This window comes from Taudactylus pleione, unplaced genomic scaffold (genome assembly GCF_031769625.1).
Source record: "Taudactylus pleione unplaced genomic scaffold, aTauple2 ptg000431l, whole genome shotgun sequence".
Classification (NCBI taxonomy): domain Eukaryota; kingdom Metazoa; phylum Chordata; class Amphibia; order Anura; family Myobatrachidae; genus Taudactylus; species Taudactylus pleione.
Genome location: NW_028284833.1, coordinates 1,874,634 through 1,895,919, shown reverse-complemented (window position 1 = coordinate 1,895,919; position 21,286 = coordinate 1,874,634). Strand labels below are relative to the sequence as shown.

The following is a 21,286-nucleotide window of genomic DNA, read 5'->3' as shown; positions in this document are numbered from 1 at the left end:
CAGCTGCTGCTGCATATATAAGAAGGTGAAAAATAGAGGGGCCCCTTTTCTATATAATGTATTCTACTAATTAGAAATCAAAATAAACAATTGTTTGCTTGTAAACACACACACACCTACACACACACCTACACACACACACACACACACACACACACACACACACACACACACACACACACACACACACACACACACACACACACACACACACACACACACATACATTACATACACACATACACACACACTGCAAATAAAGCTAATAGTAAATAGAACGTTTTTGTTGTTATCGGTTTCTCCTAATTCATTCTCTGCTTAATTTAGCTTTATGTTATGAATAGAATTAATAAGGTTAAGAATATACAGACATCATATAGGCTTAATTATGCACCATATACTATGTTCTAGGCTTGTATTATACTACAATGTTTTAATCGGATATCCTGGGACACTGTGTTGTAGGGCTGGTACCTATAAATAGCATCTTCTGCAAAAAGCTATATTCAAGGGATGCGGTCAATATCCCGACCGCGGGGATCTCAGCGCTCAGAATGCTCAGAGGGTTAGGGGTAGGGAGAGGGGGATGGCTAGAATACGGACAGACAAGTGTCGGTATTCTAACCATGTCGGGATGCCGGCGTCGGGATTCTGACCGCCGGGATCCTGAGTGCTGGCTTTCCATACCCATCCCATATTCAATTAATCCCAACTTTTATGGAACAAACTAAGGCCCTCATTCTGAGGTGCTCGCAAGAAGCGAGCGCTCGTTCTGAATGAGGGCGGCCGCTTGTATTTTTAAGTGCGGCCTCCTGGTCGCTAGCTAAAGCTGTGGTAACCCACAGCTTTAGCGACGGACCAGGTTGATGGTCGCGATGGTCAAGACCATCGATACCATCGGGGCTTGCGACGAAACCCTAAGGTTGGGTCTCGGCAACCGCAAGCCCCAGGGAGCTTCCTGCTCTAATTGAGCAGGAAGCTCCCCACTGACATCACTGCTGATGTCAGTGCAGCCACCCACAAAATGGCAGGCATTCCTTAAGGAACGCCTCCGTTTGTGAAACCAGCCCCCCGCTACGCCTACAAAACGGGCCGAGCTGTCAATCAACATCGACATCCAGCCTTTTTGTAGTGAGCTACGGAGCGAGAGAATTTCTCTCTCGCTCCGGGGCTTGCGCACGTGCAGTGCGGCTGCTGCGCGTGCGCAGGTCCTAAACATCGACCCGGTTGCGAGCGCTCAGCGCTTGCGACCGGGTCTGAATGAGGTCCTAAGAGCTTTACGGAGCTGCGGAGAAACTGAAGCATATCATTACAAAAACTAAACTATACCTTGTGTAATCAAAATACTTATCTTTGTGATTCCAAATCCATGCGGTAAAGCTGGGTGAACACACATCTCAGCGGTGCGCCGACCCAAGGACGCGGTGATGCCATGGAAAGATATATCGCATCGCCATACACACTGCAGGAGCTGCTGTATGGCACAATATTTTGTTACATGTTCAATGTAACAACACTGCGTTGTCAGTGGCATCATCCCATCTGATGGGCAGCGCATTAGATGGGAAGATTTGACCACCCAATTCATCAAACGATGAATTGGGTAGTGTTGTGGGTACACACTATACGATGGTTGTTGAGATCCATCACGGATCGTATAATCGGCCAATATATTGTATAGTGTGTACCCATCTTAATTCAACAATCTGTGGCCAAAGCTTTGTTTTGTGTATTTATTTTTGTGTTTTTGTCAAGTGCAGCTTTAAAATACAACTTGTATTGTGGGATATGCTGGCAAGACACCTGTGTTTTTACTGGCACTCCCCCGTTACCTCCCCAAACACACCAACCGCCGACGGTAAAAAACCGAGACACATGCGTAGTGCAACTCAGACACATGCGCATTTTACCGATAGTCGCTAAACTGCGTAAACATAGGCATTAAGTCCATCTCTGCATCAGGCCCACTGTTCAATAATAAGTGTGCACTATGCATTGTATAGGAAATATTTACAATTTAAGCTTTTGAAGGCTTAAAGACAAAACAGTGGAAGACAAACTGTAATGAGCTAAATTGAAATGCATGTTCATTCTAATTACGGAACAGCTAGGTATTTATAAATAAGGTGGTGCCATCTATTACATTATAAAATGATAACAAATCTGCTTGACTTAAAACAAGGTTAAATATTCCAGCTCAAAGTATTTTTGTAAACAAGATTAAAATGTTGACCAATCTTTGCCATGGAAAGATGACACATTTTTTGTGTGGAAAAATATATTGTCAACAGATACTTTTTTGCAAGATAAATATGTAGACAAAAGCAACAGAAATACAAGTGACACAGTTAAACATAATAGTGCATTATGCTGTGTTAAATAAGCCTGCTCAATCTATATATTACTGGACAAGGGTGGCTGTAATGTACAGTATATTACTTGGCAAGGGCAGGTGTAAAGTATATTACTGGGCAATGATAGATGTACTTTATATTACCAGGCAAGGCTAGATGTGATGTATATTACTGGGCAAGGGTGGCTGTAATGTATATTACTGTGTAAGCAGGGCCGGATTAACAATGGGGCGGGTGGAGCTACAGCTCCAGGCCCCCCATGGAAATAGGCCCACACTAGCAAAGAGGATCTGCTGAAGACAGACAGGGAAAAAAAATCCTGTCGTTACCAGCGGCCGTCTGAGCCGAAGCCCCGCCTCCGGCCGCTTGGGAGAACATGTCCTCCGAATCCTGGCCGGACAAAAATACAAAGAGCCCTCTGCTCAGCCCCTCCTCTCGACCGGGTGCCTCGGCGCAGGGCCTCACTGGGAGCCGACTTTAACCCAGTGGCTGGCTGAGGAAGAGAGGTGCTGGTGCCACTAATAGCCGTGAGGAGGGCTGTGGGGGCGCAATGCTCGCTCGCTATATTTGTCGTTCAGTGACAGAGAGCATCAACAGAGGCAGGAGGATCCAGCTCCCTGCAGACTAGTCACTAACTGACTGACGTCACACAGTGCAGTCAGCTTAGAGGAGCAGAGGTAGAGAGGAGCCTGCAGCTGCCAGCTAGACACAGGAGGAAGAGGAAGCAAGCAAATAGATCAGAAGTTCAGTTGAGAGGAGCCTTCAGGTAAGTAAAAGACTCAGTATGTCCTTGTGGTGTCTAGAAGATGATAAAAGAATGTAAATAGTTGATATGTGTTTCCACTGAATTTGTAATGAATGCCATTATGCTTTCCGGATATTGGGATCAGCCCTATGCAGAACTGTCACTTCTATTAATTAAGCAGTTAATAGAATGGGGTAATTTAAATTAGAGGACAGTTCAACGGCGTACAAATGCCGGCAACGCAAGTGGAACTCGCCCCTCTCGAAGGCCTGCTCTCGCTATGGACTCGTGGATTATTGTACACAGCCCCGTGGGGCTGCGACCAGAAATCCCAAAGATCGGCGGTACCATAAGTGCTCATTTACTCACGGGCGCGACATAAATGCTCGTAATTGAATTGATGCCGTTATGTGATTAATTCACTTCAAGGTATGTTTATAAAAGTTTTTTATATATGTGTCCTTTGCACCATATTTATCAGCTGTCTGGTGACAATTTCTATTCTGACTTGCTAAAGAACTACTGTAGCATTAAAATTATCATATCATGCTCTTTCCCAAGTACATAGTTGTAACATGTATACTGCATACACAAATGCTGCCTTAAAATAAAAAAAATGTTCTGGCCATGACAGTGAGAAGTTGCTATTAAGTTTTGTTTTAAATTCCTGAGTTATATGGCCCCATTTATTAATTATCTTGTTTTAATAAGAAACTTAGTACGGCCCAGATATATTAAGAATCACATCCAAGGACCGGGGTTCAGACAGGAGCACCATCCTTGTGATATGTAAATTAAAGTGCTCACCCATACAATCACTTTACTTTGTACTGGCGTCCTACTTCGTATGTGCGGTCGTCAACCCACTTATGTGCGAGTGGCCATTACCAGGGAGGGATCTGGAAGATCCCACTCCCAGTACTCTCTGCGATTTGCAGCCTATAGTGTACAATGGCTAGCATTAGCTACCAATTTCACAAAAGTAGTCCCTATACTGTGCTATTGTGATTGGAAATGGGAGACTACAGCAGATATCTACTTTGGTGGAGATAGCAAAACACAAAACATACGAAGGGGGACACCATATTGGCACAGAGGAAGATGGGGAGAGAACACAATAATGGACACAGATGAGGAGGGGAGAGAACACAATAATGGACACAGAGGAAGGGAGAGAACACAATAATGGACACAGAGGAGGGGGGCGCGAACATAAAAATGGACACAGAGGAGGGGGAGGGAATATGATAATGGACAAAGAGGAGAAGGAGAGTACTTAGTGATGGACATAGAAGAGGGGAAGAGAACATATTAATAGACAGAAGAGGGGGAGAAAATATAATAATAGCCGAAGAGATGAAGGGAAGGATGGGGGCAAGATAATAAACACAGATGTAAAAAAGGGGGCACAACTCAGGACTTACAGAAGGGGCACGGGCACAATAATGGACATACAGGAGAGAGATTGAGAAGAGCACAATACAGAACATACAGATGAGGGTGTAGCACAATAAAGAACTGCAGCATCTTAGTGCAACTTAGGGCCTGATTCAGACCCGCTCGCAAGCGGGTTGATGGCTGGGCAGTGCGCACACGCGCGAGCCCCGGAGCGAGCGCGAAATCGCTCGCTCCGGCGCTCGCATCCAAAAGGGGCGGCTGTCGATGTTGATCGACAGCTCACCCTGTTTGGTAGGCGGGTCGGGGGGAGTGGCTGGCCAAACAGAGGAGTTCCCGAAGGAACGCCTGCCGTTTGGGGCGGCCCCACTGACATCATCTATTACAGCCGGAAGCTCACTGGGGCTTGCGGCAGACGAGACCCTACCACAAGGGTCTCGTTGCAAGCCCCGATGGTCGCGAGCATCACCTGGCTGCTCGCTAAAGCTGTGGGTGGTCACCCACAGCTTAGCAAGCGACCTGGGGGCCGGGCACCAAAAAAAAAGCCAATCAGACCTGTGAGCTGCCTCCGGCAGCGAGCGGGTCTGAATCAGGGCCTTAGTGCAACATGTAGGGTGGTGGGTGGAGGTGAGAACAATACAAAACATATAAATGTAGACATGCACAATCAGAAGTGATGTTTTAAGGTTAAAATAGAAAGTTAACTTTTATACTAACATTATTAGTACACTCATAATACTGTATATACATTCTGTTTACTTGTGTATGTACTTATATACTGTGTATGTGCCATTTTTGGGGGGAGGGGTACATTTTGTGAAAACCCATCTAAAACAACCTATCCTCCTAAGCCCAGGCCACTGTTGGAATACAGCAACAGCCTGAAATTGAAAAGCTTCTGCATAATACAGCTAGCAGGAGGAGTGAATAACCATTGTTCCACTGAGAGGGAATCTAGTTGGCATCCCAACAGTCAGGATGCCAATGGTCACAATACCGACAGCGAACTGTCAGAATACCAACAGATTGCAGTGGGAAATGTTGTAAGACTACAAAAATCTGTCTGGATTCTGACTGTCGGGAAGCAGCTGTCAGTATTCTGACCATCGGCATCCTGACCAACTGAATGCCATACCCAACCCAATGAGTTGTAGGACAATTTATTTTAAGAAATTAAAATGTAAAACATTTTTAATTTGTTTTGTTTTTGCCAAATATTGGAAAGGGTATTTGTTCGTCAGTTATGTGGTCAGGGCATGATGTGAGTTAGGGTATTTCTGTGTTTGTTATGTGTAAAGGGCATGCTGGTGAGTGGGGGTATTTCAATGCATCAAATGCAGGATCAGGGAGTGGTAGTGGGGATCTAAGGTTATATAGGTGTTTAAATATACAGTTAGTGAGTGAAGGATATTTCAGGGGCTGTAGTTTGGAGTCGGGAGTGATGCTGAATTAGGGGTATTTCAGTATTTGAGGGATGGCATCTGTAAGTAGTAGTGTGTAAGAGGTTCTTTATACAGCATTGATTGATGGGTGAGAAGTATTTCAGTGGGTGGTGGGTAAGGTAGTGTAGTACAGGCAGCAACACTTAAACCTGTGTCTGCACAAAGGTAATGCAATATTTGCCCTTTAACCATAGGTGTCTACTATCAACCTAGCAAAATGTGTGTGTGCGTGCGTGTGTGTAGGGGTTAGGGTTGATAGAGGTGCTTGAAGGTAGGCGCTAGATATGCCTGTCATGGTGTTATGCCACACACCCTGTACAGACCGCATCCACAGCACTGGTTATGGCACCCACATCACTAGTCACAACCCTACAGCACTGGTCACACCCACTGCGGTAGCACACCACAATAGGCCCTTAATAAATTTCAGCTCCAGGCCCATGAGCACCTTAATCTGGCACTGTGTGTAAGTATGCATGTACTGTATATTACTGGGCAAGTATGCATGTTCTGTATATTACTGGGCAAGTATGCATGTACTGTATATTACTGGGCAAGTATGCATGTAATGTATATTACTGTGTAAGTATGGATGTACTGTATATTACTGTGTAAGTATGCATGTACTGTATATTACTGGGCAAGGGTCGGTGTAATGTAAATTACTAGACAAAGGTAGCTGTAATGTATATAACTGGGCAAGGGTGGTATAATGTATATTACTGGGCAAGTATGGATATACTGTATATTACTGCGTAAGGATGAATGTACTGTAAATTACTGGGCAGGAATTGATGTATAGCTAGACAAGGGTTGATGTACTGTATAGTACTGGTTAAGGATGGATGTACTATATATTACTGGTTACTGTATAGTACTGGCAAATGTAGATGTACTGTATAGTTCTGGCAAGGATGGCTGTTCTGTATAGTACTGGTCAATGATGGATGCACAACTGTGTCCACAACCAAATAACTGAACCTAAGGATGACAGGTAAGCACAATTTACTTAATTTAATAATTTTTGCTGACTTTTTAAATAAGAAACTTTAGGCCAAGGGGTGTCGTAGAAAAAATGCTGATACTCTAGGGTGCCGTTATTCAATGAAGTTTGGGAACCACTGTTGTATAGTACTGGCAAGGATGGATATACCATATAGTATTGGTCAGGGATGGATGTACTGTATATTACTGGGCAAGGATGGATGTACTGTATATTGCTGGTCATTCGCTTTTCTTGAATGATAGGGAAAAGTAATAGTTGCAGGCTACAGGCATCCGCTTACAGTTGCTGTAAGAATGTTAAAATTCACCTGAGAACAATAGATATACTCATGCTCAACCTGTCATACATTTTACATGATGTGGTCACAAAACTCCTTCATAAATTCAAATATACTGATAATGAATAAACATCAGTGCTAGGTCCTTCTGAAGCTGCAACTTATTGTATTTCAGTGTGCTTAGTATTGTGCATGCTATTTTTCCTAACCTTGAAGTGTCTTATATATTTGAGGAGTAATGCTGCATATCCACTAGGCAATTAAACCGGGCAACTGAACGATAACGATATCGTTATCGTTGAATTGCTTATTAATCGGCCGCAAATCATCCACAAATCGGGCATTTAAAAGTAAAAAACGACCAGCGATGCGCGTGCCCACTGGTCGTGTTTTCCGTCTACCATCGCCCGTACATGCTGGTCAACCTAACGATCACGTCAGGTTCAGCATGTGCGGGGATGATGGATGTGCCTACGACTGAACGTTCAGTGTAGGCACTTCACTTCACAGACATAGAAACGAAAGCACGATTACAAAGTCGTAATCGTGCTCTCGTTTTTATGTCTGTTAGTGGATATGCACCTTAAGAGTCATAATTAAAATGGTATAAAGATACAGCTTGTACATGTGGCCATGTTTTTCTGTTGTGCATTTTCAGAAAATAAAAATAATAAATGCACAATAAAATATTCCAATACAGAAGTATGTTACAAGATATTAGCAAAAAGAACCAAGCGCTAATAAACATATACTGAACAATATAATAGTAATAATAATAATATTAGTACAAAATGAAAAAAAAAGAAAAACACATAAATTGAAGGATATGTTAAAGCAGCAGAAGAAAAAAATGTGCTTGTGGAAGAACATCAAACGTAAACCTGTGAAACAGGTGAAACACAGACCTTTAATATTGATCTCTGCACTAATTAGAAAAAGAAAGAGACCTGGCTGAAAAGAATCACATATTCAAAGCATATCAAAAAATAATAAATGTAATATCCTAAAACATCAATTACACCGGTCAAAAAATGAAACATCTCACATATATTGCAATATTGCACAGAAAAAGATATCTTTGATAAATGAAACAATAGTGTTACACTCATGTATCTGTATTAAATCTAAAGGAGGTGGATCCTAAAAAGACCTGGTAATACCAGTGTAAAATATTTATATATGATACTCGAGGATTATAATTTACACCTGTAATAGATGCAATTTGATTGGAGTCCAGTAACTGTTCAATAGAACCCAGTCATAAGTTCTGTATTGTCCTGCGGATTTCCGCAATAAAAATGATGGTTCCAGAACGTATATCATGCAGTGAGCACACAGGAAAACCAGAAAGAGATAAAGGGAGGCAGTTCTCCAGCCAGAGATAGCGGGCAGCGGCTACCTGTCAGATGTGCACAGTCCCGTAGGTCACGTATTTAGCCCAGCCTCAACCTTAATAGCAACAGCGCGTCCGGCTGTACAATGTAGCGTCTGACTCTCTGGGGCTCCACAGCTAATAACAGGTATATATGGAGCTGTTATTAGCTGTGGAGCCCCGTTATATACTGGACCCATTTGGATACCAGTGAAGCCCATAGACGCCCATTTGCCTTTTTTAGCACTGCGCCTGCTCCATAACTGAGCTCACACAAGTACCAGCAATACTGAGACGTACACATTTCAGTGGCATCTCCACTCCAGAGTGAGGAGGCGTAACTGAGCTGTAATAGGGGGCTCTCATGTAGGTAAAGGTCAGTGGGTGCCCGTCGGCACAACTGCGGGCGGGATCGGTATGAATGACCGGCGGACGTGAGCCCGGCGGTCGAAATACCGTTACCAGCAGCCCAACAAGCGCAGATCCTGACAGGGCAGGTAAGTATGCTATCGATATATCGTTCAGTGCCGGCGCCTTCCCTCATCCTCGAACCTGCACAACCTGACGATATTGTCAGGATGGGCAGCAGGTTCGAGCGATGAGCGACGTCGTAAACGACCAGCGGGAGCGCGCATCGCTGGTCATTGACGGCATATCCACTGGACGATATAATAAACGATTGAACAATAATGATATCGTTATCGTTCATTATATCGTGTAGTGGATACGCTGCATTTAGCGGGCGCTAAAGAGGTTATGCATCGTTGATAAATGGGGCTCTCAGCTTACTAAACACAACAAAACATTTTGAGTTTCGATAATTATAACAATTAAGTTATCTTTCCTGGCATTAATCTTTGTAATTTCCAGCATTAAAATAGTCAAATCCCATTGTAACATATTATAAGTATGAGTATATTTGCTACAGGCATAGTTTTGTTAAACCCACTATAATTTAGAAATATTGTGACATACTGTAGTATAAGGGCAGGTCAATTATTCTATCATTTTAAAAAACTAGTCATTTAAAAAAAAATTAACCTGACACCTACTGAACAACACTGATATCGCAAAAACATCTGTTAAGCTGCACACACACAACGATTTTGTTACCAACGATTTTCTGAACGATTTTCTGTCAGATTTTTAAAAGTGTAATGAACAATGTTTTTGAACTACAAATGATTTTTGCATATTCCCTTAATGAAAATCGTTGAGTTGGTCAGTCTGACTGAACTGCAAACTGCAAACTACAAATGTGAACGCGCATGAACGATAATTGTTCATCGTTTTAACTCAGAAAGTGAACGATTTTTTCAACGATTGAACGATAAACGGTATCGTTATCGATCATCGTTCAAAAAATCGTTGTGTGTGTACGCACCTTTAGTATTACTTTTATGGCTGGATATTTAAACAGAAAAACCTGACTGCAATTTCCTACTGTTTTTCTCTCCCATCCAAGGGTTACATTTATTTTTAAAATGCTAGAAAGTCTGCTGAATCTGTCTTTCCCTTTTTTTTCATAGAATTCTGATAGTAGAGATGAACACAATTTGTGGTGACATTGTAATCGATTCATTCATTCCAGCAAAATGTGTAACATTGCAAGGCCAAATCTTGAAATGAGGATGGATGCAAAAATGTTGCTGGAAACCACTGTCTATTTTATAGAGAGAAAATACATAAAAAGATTAAATAAAATAAAATTTACATAATACGTGATATAAGTAGGTACCTGTAGCATGATACCACAATCTAATAGATTTGAATAGTTTTAAATGAGAACATAAGATATTGTGTTTGTCTCCGGCGCTAGAATACATACCCAAATATTAAGCAAAAAAGAACTAACTAACTTGGTAACCCTAAAACATGCAGAGCCTAATAATATCAAGCAGGGGTGCAAAAAGGGGGTGGGCGGCTAATACTTACCTGGGTCCAGGTCAGTAGAATATTGGGCACTGAGAGAGGAGGATGCTGTTTTCTCAGCGGCAGCACCCTCTCTCCCCAGCCCAACACACGCTGCTATGTGATTGGCTGGGGCTGGTCCAGGCTGCTGCCACACCTCCTCAGTTTGGTCACACCCCTCCCAGTACTGGGGCCTGTCACTGCTCTTAATGGACCTGAAATGAATGGCTCTAGTTAAGGGTATTATATTCTAGAGGTGGATCAGATATGAGGATATAAACAATAAATACAGCAACAGTTCCCAACTGATACGCATAGTGATACTTAAAAATTAAAAGCATTCTTTTTTTTTAAATTCTTTCAAACATAAAGTGTGACTGTGACTTCCCTACTCCTCCAATAAAAACAGTAAAAGAGACAAAATGTATCATAGTCAGAGCACACTTGCCGACCATGCTCTGCCCCCTACGGAAGAAGGCAACCAGGTTGGCACTATGGGGGTGTATGGCGGCAGAGATAGATAGTAGTGGAGGCGAGGTGACGTGATTACCGTCATGAAGCTGGGAGTGGGGTCATGATGAAGTGATTCAACAATAATCGCGTCTATTGCCACCTGTACACACTGGCGGCAACAGACATCTCGGGGCCCGGTACACTGATGTCTCTGGGGGTCCCAGCTTCTCACCATCACCCCGATCCCGCACATCCCTCCCCTGCATGTGTGATGTGAAACATGAGAATGTTAACTGAAAGATATACCAGCCTTTACATAATACACTATGACATACAGTACCACACTGTCTCTCTGGCACTGACGATGCAGGCTGTAGTTCTTGTCTGCCGTCTCTTGCAAGGACTTCCTTATGACAGTGCTATGGATGCATCAGGGGTAGGAGGAATGGAGTCAGCAGCCAGCCATTCTCAGTCCTCAGCCCCTCATCACAATCCTCAGCCAAGAAACCCTCCATCACATTCTTCCATCCCCAGCCCCCATCACCTTCCTCTGCCCCCAGCCCGTGTGACCTTCTGCCCCCAGCTCCCATCACCTTCCTCTGCCCCAACCTGTGTCATCTTTCCCAGCCTGTTACCTTCTGCCCCCAGCAACTTCTTCTGCCCCATCACCTTCCTCTGTCCCCAGCCCCCATCACCTTCCTCTGCCCCCAGCCTGTGTCACCCTCTGACCCCAGCATTCTTCTGCCCCCGCCCCTTCCTCTGTCCCCAGCTCCCATTACCTTCCTATGCCCCCAGCCTGTGTCACACTCTGCCCCCAGCACCTTTTTCTGCCCCAGCCCCTTTCTCTGTCCTCAGCTCCCATCACCTTCCTCTACCCCAGCCTGTGTCATCTTCTGCCCCAGCCTGTCACCTTCTGCCCCAGCACCTTCTTCTGCCCATCACCTTCCTCTGTCCCCAGCCCCCATCTCCTTCCTCTGCCCCCAGCCTGTCACCCTCTGCCCCCAGCACCTTCTTATGCAACCAGCCCCTTCCTCTGTCCCCAGCCCCCTTCTCCTTCTTCCCACCACCCATCCTGTTCTCCTGCCCACCACCCCTGTTCCTCTAACATCCCCTATCCCCTCCAAAACGCAGCCTGCCTGATGGGCAGAGATGTACGGCGACGTGACCTATGACGTCACGCCGCCACGTTGCTCATAAGGTCAGACAGCACAGCAGTCAGCAGGCCCCGGCCTGGGCTGCAGCTGAGCCACCGGGAAGAGCCCAGCACTGCCCGGGCCAGGCTAAAAGGGACGGAGCAGGGGCTCGGCGACGGCGACTATGGGTCCCAGCGGCTGCGACCCGCTGGCTTGAACAGTGAGTTTACTGCCCTGTTTTGTGCCTGCCCTTGGGACCCCTCTGGACCCAGGGGCCCAGTGCGGGTGTACCCTTAATCCCCCCCTGTCGTCGGGCCTGCCTGTACAGCCCACTTCACTTTGGAAGTGGGCGGGCCGGGTGGCAGACGGCTCTGGGAGACATCTTGGACATTACGAGAGAGTAGCCAAGTATGAATCTAACAGTGACTACCGATTTTCAGAAAGGACACTTCGGCTTGGACCTAGAGTACTGCAACAAAATCTGAATGAGTGACAAGCTGCACCTTTTCTCAGAATTTTACCTTTTTTTTTTCTTAGGTATAACTGGTGGCATTTAAAAAGTGTAAACTTATATGTAGAGTAAATATATTTGTTTCATACAGACAATGCGGGAGATTTATCAAAGCTTGGAGAGAGATAAAGTGGAGAGAGATAAAGTACCAACCAACCAGCTTCTGTCATTTTACAGGCTGTTTGAAAAATGACAGCTAGGAGCTGATTGGTTGGTACTTTGTCTCTCTACACTTGTACTCTCTCCAGGCTTTGATAAATATCCCCCCATTGTCTGGTAGAAGTTGCAGGCATGGTAGTCTATAGAGGAAAAATGGATGCAGAGATTCAAGTTTCACTGGTTGACATCTGTTTAAATCAAGCAGCACCTTTGTTACCATGGAAACTGCAAGCCATTTTCTCAGAACTATGGTGTCTATGTACTAAGCAGTGTTAGGAGACAGAGTGAAAAGTGATAAGGTGCCAGCCAATCAGCTCCCAACTGTCGTCTCATAGGCTGTGTTTGAAAAATGACAGTTGGGAGCTGATTGGCTGGCACCTTATCACTTTTCACTCTGTCTCCTAACACTGCTTAGTAAATAGACCCCTATGAATCGGTGACGTTCATCCCTCCCCATTCCAAATTGATGCAAACTAGATAAGCTTCACTCATCTTCACAGCATTAAGCATCTAAAATTGAAAATGTATATACTAACATGAAAATTAACACATAATAAAGTCTAGTGCTATATAATAACTATATGTCCACATAAACTGTACATAAATAGATATAGATATAGCTATCCTGGGTAAGGTCACGTGCCAATGTCAATGCATATCCTGTAGGTTACTGCCTACCCTCTGCAATAAAAAGTGTACTCAGGATGTCTCAGTATAAACCTTCCTAAGTCTCCATTCATAAAGTGTGCAGTAACCATGAAGTGTGTATATAACAAAATGCATCAGAGATCCCCTGGGACACACTAAACAGTTCCTGATACCAGTGGCATCACAAGGGGGGTGCGGGCAGCATCCGGGTGTCACCCACCGAGGGGTGACACCAAGGTGCAGACTCCCCCTCAGTGACTGGAGCCGGGTGCTGCACTGTAACATTAAGTGCAGCACTCGGCCCCTGACACTGTGAGGGAGCCGGCACTGCAAACAGGGCAGTTTGCACCTCCGGCACCCCCCTTCTCCAGTAATAACCACAGGGGTTTGGGCCGCGAGGCCCCGCCCTGCCAGTGAGGCCCTGCCCCCTTTTCATCGGTGCCGCTCGCGCAGCATCCCCCCCCGCACCAGATGACACAGCGGGGAGGGACGCCACTGCCTGATACCTTTTTTGATACATTTTGGAGGACGTTATATGACAAAAACTGCCCCTTTGGTGTAACATAAGGATCTCAGAAAAGGCATATATGTATGAGCATTTTATTGTTTTGTTCTTAATATTAATATAAGTTTTCGCACTATTGTGTTATATTACTATATAATGATAATTATATTGGGTTATACGAATTCTAATTAACACCTACCTGTGATAATAGATTTCTCGCAAGTAAAGAATTCATTAAACTTTCATTTCCAATCCCCGAGTCATCAGCATCAAGTAAACTACCCACTGCAACACTGTGTTGAGGTTTAAGGAAGGCAAAGTCCCGTTCACTTGAATCCAGAGTAACACAAACATCATATGAATATGGCAGTTGTAAAGTTCCATTACTAAACTGAGAAATAAATCTGCCATCAGCATGAGGATATAGGTTTGTGCTCATAGATCCCATCGCCATGGAAGTTTTGGACTCTCTGTATTTGGAGATGATGGCCAACATCACGGTCAACAGAAACAGAAAGGAAATCAACGCCAATGCTATTACCAAGTATATTTGTAAATTGGACTGAGGCTTTACTTTGCTCGACTCACTGCTTAATTCAGGAATCACCTGCTGGAAATTATCGGCTACCACCAAGTTTAGAGTAACAGAAGCCGAGCGCCTTGGAATGCCATTGTCTTTTATTATAACCTTAATCACATGTTTTAAAGTGTCTTTCTCTTGAAAAATACGCAAAGTCCTGATTTCCCCTGTGTGCTGATCGATGGTGAACAATGATGGTTCCGAAGCTTGTAAAAAATAAGACAACCAGGCATTGTGTCCGGAATCAGCGTCCACTGCCACCACTTTAGACACTAAAGAACCTTGTTCAGAAGACCAAGGGACCATCTCAAATGCCGAGTCACCAACCTCCGATGATGGATATAGAATGATGGGTGGATTATCATTCTGATCTACTATACAAATCCTTAACATTGTGCTGTTGTTCAAAGATGGAGATCCATTGTCTTGGGCATTGACTTGTATATTAAATTCTCTGTGCTGCTCATAATCAAATGACCGCTGTGCATAAATAACCCCAGTTACCGGGTTAATAGATATATAGGAAGGCAAAGGATCCTCTTTATTGCTGGCACTGCTTATGGAATAAATTAACTTGGCGTTGTCATTACTGTCCAAATCTTTTGCTTGAATACTGTATATTGAAGCTCCTGGAAAATTATTTTCAGGAACAAATGCGGTATATACCAATTTATCAAAGACTGGCGCATTGTCATTGACATCTAATACATCCACTCGGATGACTTTTCTGAAAGACAGTGGAGGAGAACCCTTGTCGGAAGCTTGAACCGTGATGTTGTAGGACGACACTTTTTCTCTGTCCAGAGTACTTTTTGTAACAATTTTATAAAAGTTATTTGCTGATGATACTATATGGAATGGCACGTCATCTGTAATAAGACATTGCACTTCTCCATTTTCTCCTGAGTCTTGATCATGAACTTCAATCAGTGCCACCACTGTTCCTGGTGCTGCATCTTCAGCGACAGGAGTAGAGAGTGAAGTTATGGATATCTCAGGAGCATTGTCATTCTCATCAATTACTTCTATCAGAACCTTGGTGTGAGCAGCCAGACCGCCTCCATCTTTTGCTTGTACTGAAATTTCATAATTCTTGGTCACTTCATAATCCAAAAATCTTTTTGTTTTAATTTCTCCATTTTGAGAATTGATGGTGAAAGTCTGAAGAATGGAATTTGCGGTGGTACTAAAGGAGTAAGCGATATGTGCATTAACACCTTCATCTTCATCGTTGGCGCTGACCTGCAGAATTGTAGTATTCAGCTGTATATTTTCTTTCACATTCACTTTGTACATGTGTTGGGTAAAAATAGGAACGTTGTCGTTAAAGTCAGTTACAACAATCTGAATAAGAGTGGTGCCTGTCTGTGCAGGATTTCCACCATCAAACGCAGTCAAAATTAATTCATGGCTACTTTGTGTCTCCCGATCCAGAGGCTTCTCTAGAATAAGTTCTGGAAATGTGTTACCATTTGTGTTTGTCTCCTCTCCCAATACAAAATGTGGATTTGTACTGAGTCTGTAGCTTTTAAGTGAATTAACACCCACATCCAAATCTTCAGCATTCTGTAGAACAAATTTTGCTCCAGGTGAAGTTGATTCACTCATATGCAACTGAATTTTATCTTGCACAAATCGGGGAGGATTGTCATTTCTGTCTTGAATTTGAATCTTAACATTGAAAACATTTAAAGGATTCTCAACCACAGCATCGAAGGTGAGGACACAATCAGCAGCAGCCCCACACAGTGTCTCTCTGTCTATCCTATCTGCAATATAAAGGTTTCCATTTTCCAGATTTATGCTAAAATATTTTTCTGATACACGGGAGACAATGCGGAGTTTTCTCACTGCAAGCTCCATCCCATTCAATTCTAGATCCTTTGCTAAATTTCCAACAACAGAACCTTTTTTCAATTCTTCAACAATGGAATAGTGAATCTGACCAGAGACTGAATGACAGAGCCAGAAAAATAAGAAGGAAAATATTACTTGCCATCTAGGTCCTTTGTTTTCCTGTCCTTGCTGCATTTTCATTTTTATCTTCACCAGTGAAATTCCCTGCTGTATTTGCAATCCTGTTAAATCCAGATAAAGAACACAATCTTTCTTCTTTATGTGTCCTAGTGCAGGCACTGTCTAATGTTCTGTATCCCTTCTTGCAATTACGCACTGTATTTGCCTGGCAGAAGCATATACTTTATGTATAACCCATCTCATTTCCTTCTTAGTAAACAGCGGCACACTGAGGTGTAAGTGCGGTACTGCAGCAGCTCTGAATATTTTTTTTTAAAGGCCAGTAAACATTACCTGTACAAAACCATTATGTTGCAGAGATTTTGAAAATAAATTCGCTGCTGTAAAAAAATGATCCTTATAATACAAATAAAAGATATTCTAAATTACTTAAGTAAGAGTTCAATGAATCAAATGATCATAACAATTATTGAAGACTATGGGCCTTATGTAATATCCTGCTAGATGCAAGCGCAGGCATGATTCCAACAAGTTAGCTCGTATTTTTAAAGCAGCAATAGTTTAAAAGGCAAAACCAACCCAGTTCGGCCATTTAAACTATTTCTGCTTTAAAAATATTGGTTAACTTGACGGACTCACATCCGTATCTGCATCTGCATGCTTGATATCCCAGAACAGCATACAATTACAAAGCAAAGAACTACATCTCAAATGTCAGTGAAACAGGTCAGTATGTAGTAATTCCGAGTACCAGATAATAGTAAAAGATTTGAGTAACAGAATGCTAATAGACATTCCAGCGTAAACAACAGAATGTAATAACAATTACAAGTAAAACAAAGAGCATGTATACTCACAGTAGAGCAGGTTATTAGGAACGAATATGACAATAAAAGTTAAAGCAAACTATGGTACTTAGTATAATACTGTATCAAACTTTTACTAATCATAAAGTAATGGCATACTGTACTGTATTTAGGCTATGATATAGAGACTTATCAAATATATACAGGTCACTGCTCACAAATCATACTATCTGGGCATTATTTTGGAAAAGCCAAATTTACAAGGTGAAACTAATTCCCACATGGGCACTTGCACCCACTTTTATAGGCCAGCACATACTTGTGAACCAGTCATGGTTTATTTGTACATCTGATAAGCGGTTGAGGTTTATAAGTAAAACTTATCTACTTTTTTCTGCTCCCTCTGTGAGAGTTCCCGAAGAGGAAAAGTAGGACTACGTAATGGGGAAGGGTCTAATTGGGTCATTACAGCCCGCCCCTCTAATGCTGCAATTGGCTGATAATAGCTTCATCACACCCCCTGTTCCACCAATTTTACAAAGAAGTGGGTGACTTGCTCTTCTGACTCCTAAGTCTTGGGAGTCTCCCAAAGATTTTGGAAGAATAGGTAAGTATTTTATAAGGGAGGACTAAAGAATCTTGAAGGACATCATTAGTTATAAGAGTGTAATTAATACACACACAAAAAAAATAAATACAGGAATATATATTTTTAAATGAGTTTTACTTAATACTTTTTTCTTTATTGATATGCTTGTTAACATCTTGAGCTTAAACTCACCTGCACAGCACTCTTAGAAGATAAGGTTTCTTTCAAACTTTCATTTCCAAGTCCTGAATCATCAGCGTCAATGAGATTATCCACAGGAACTTCTTGTTTTGATTTGATATAAGTGAAGTCATTTTCGCTGGGATCCAAAGCCACGCACACATTGTACGAGTAAGGAAATGGTAAAGTTCCATCGCTGTACATGGAGAGAAACCTGGGGTCCACTGGAGGATATGAGTTTGTGCTTAGAGATCCTAATGTTGGTTGCGGTTTTGGATGTTTGCATTTTGAAATAACAACCACCATAACAGTTGTAATAAATAACAAGGAAATGAGCACCAAGGTGATTACTAAATACAACTGCAAATTAGTTTGAGGATCTTTATTTATTTGATTACTGAGTTTAGGAACCACCTGTTGGAAATTATCTGCAACAACAAGACTTAAGGTGACTGTAGCTGAGAGAGAGGGGTCTCCATTGTCCTTCACCATCACCACAACCTTGTGATTCAATATATCCTTCTCTTGAAAGACACGTGATGTCCTGATTTCACCCGTTTGCTGACTGATGATAAAGTGAGATGGTTCTGACACTTGTATGAAGTGATAGGAGAGCCAAGCATTATGTCCAGAGTCTGCATCCACTGCAACCACCTTAGTTATTAGAGATCCTTGTTCCGAGGCAAAAGGGACCATCTCAAACACAGCTGGGCCACCACTGTCTGCTGATGGGTACAAGATCTTTGGTGCATTATCATTCTGATCCACTATGCGGATAATTAATGTTGCATTACTGCTCAGAGATGGGGATCCATTGTCTCTAGAGGTTACCTGTATTAGAAACTCCTTGTGCTGCTCATAGTCAAATGATCTCTGAGCATAGAGAACTCCAGTCTCTATATTGATGGACAGATAAGAGGACACTGGAAAATCTTCTGTACTAGTGCTGTATATTGAATAAATAATTTTAGCATTGTCTCCAGTATCAGGGTCTGAAGCTTGTACACTGTATATTGAGGCTCCTGGTAAGTTGTTCTCTGGCACATAAGCAACATAAGTAGATTTCATAAATGTTGGTGGATTGTCATTTACATCTGATATCTCCAATCTTATAGTTCTTCTGCTGGAAAGTGGGGGGGATCCTCTGTCAGTGGCTAATATTGTAATGTTATAACTAGATACCTTCTCCCTGTCCATGAAACCTGTAGTAACAATTCTGTAATAACTGTCAGATGATAACATTAAATTTAAAGACATTTCTTCCATAAGTTTACAGTCAACCTCTCCATTTACTCCAAAATCTTTATCATAGACTTTTATCAGAGCTATCACTGTGCCAGGTGCAGAATCCTCAGGAATGGGACTAGATAATGAGGTGATAGATATCTCAGGAGCATTGTCATTGTCATCTATCACTTCTATCAATACTTTACAGTGAGCAACAAGTCCACCTCCATCCTTCGCTTCTACGGATAGTTCATAAATCCTTGTTAATTCAAAGTCTAAATTACTATTTGTTTTAATTTCACCACTTATATGGTTAATACTGAATGTACCTGTATGGTGAATATTTCCTGATGTTTTGCTGAAAGAATATGTGATCTGTCCATTGATGCCCTCATCTCTGTCTGTTGCATTGATGATGATTACTGTGGTATTGATTGGAATATTTTCATTTACACTGACTTTATATAATTCAATGCTAAATATTGGAAAATTATCATTAACATCAGTAACAATGATTCTTATTAATGCTGTACCAGATCTTACAGGTTTTCCTCCATCCATAGCTACTAATGATAATTCATAGATATTATGTGATTCTCTGTCTAAAGGTTTCTCTAATACAAGCTCTGGAAACTTACTGCCATCCATCCTAATCTTCTGATTGAGGATAAAATGTTCATTGTCACTAAGCCTGTATGTCTGGACTGAATTGATACCAGTATCTATATCCTCTGCATTTTGCAAAGCAAATTTTGTTCCAGGTGAAGTCGATTCAATCATTTCTACAGTGAAAAGCTCACGAAAAAATACAGGAGAATTATCATTTATATCCTGAATTTCTATTTTCACTGTGAAAATATTCAAAGGGTTTTCAATTACAGCATCAAAGGTTAGGAAGCAGGTAGCTGCTGCCCCACACAGTGTCTCTCTGTCTATCCTGTCCTTAATGTACAGATTTCCATTCTCTACATTTACATAAAAATATTTATTAGATATTTCCGATACAATTTGCAGTTTTCTAGATGAGAGCTGTTTAATATCTAATCCAAGGTCTTCTGCAATATTTGCTATAACAGAGTCTTTTCTCATCTCTTCTACAATAGAATAATGAATCTGACCAGAGACTGAATGACACAGCCATGATAATAAGCAGGGAAATATTACTTGCCATCTGATTCCTTTGTATGTCTGTGTAGGAGGTTTCATCTCAGCCATTGTAAGGACCTGAATATATCCAATGAAATAACCCTTTCGATGAATAGTTGTAATCCAGTGAGAAACGATGTAGTGATAAATCCACTTGTTTATCAAATATCCAGCATTTTGTGTAGAGAGAATCCAGAAAATGGCTGTGTGTCTTCCTGCAGATCTGCAGTGTGTGTGAGTGATGAATATACCAGTGGATCTCCAGCTCTGTATTCTTCTGCTTATTGGTTATGGTTAAACAGTGGCGCTCTGAGGCGTAAGTGAGGAACTGCAGTGCTGAGAATTTATTTTTTGTCAATCAGAATTTTTAGATTTTTAGATTTTTCAATGTAATATATATAAGAATTATTAATTGCGTATTCAATTTACAAAATTATAATGTAAACATTTCAGAAAATAAATTTTTTGTTTTACTGCAGACTATGTTTATATATTAATTAAAATAGAAATATCTGTAAAAATTTACACTGTGCTGCAAAAGTTGCAGCACAGACAGTGCACTTTGACAGGGATATTTCTGAACTGAAAATAATTCAAGAAATATGTGTACAGACTTGAACAATTTGTTCCCTATTATTGTCATTATTGGTGTACGGCGAAGTTACAGTGGGGAAACACAATGCTATCCAATAGGAATGTTATTAAAAATATTTTACAAAATGTAATGTACAGTAAACGTAATAGTTTTCATTATATACGTGTAGTTTAGTTTTACAAACTGTTATAAATTATTACATATATATTAAGTACATTTTAAATTAATATATTAAAGAACACAGAACTTACTCATTTGGAAAAAGAAATAAGCCA

General features: G+C 41.8%; 1 protein-coding gene across 1 annotated transcript in view; it reads right to left on the bottom strand.

Moving 5' to 3' along the window:
* Positions 1-20,592, bottom strand: part of LOC148506014 (protocadherin gamma-B2-like) — a 49,365-nt gene extending 28,773 nt beyond the window's left edge. The window contains exon 1 of the mRNA XM_088447391.1: positions 18,056-20,592. Coding sequence (XP_088303517.1) covers positions 18,056-20,485 — 2,430 coding nt within the window. The 5' untranslated portion in view covers positions 20,486-20,592. The remainder of the gene's footprint in view (positions 1-18,055) is intronic.
* Positions 20,593-21,286: the final 694 nt, after the last annotated feature.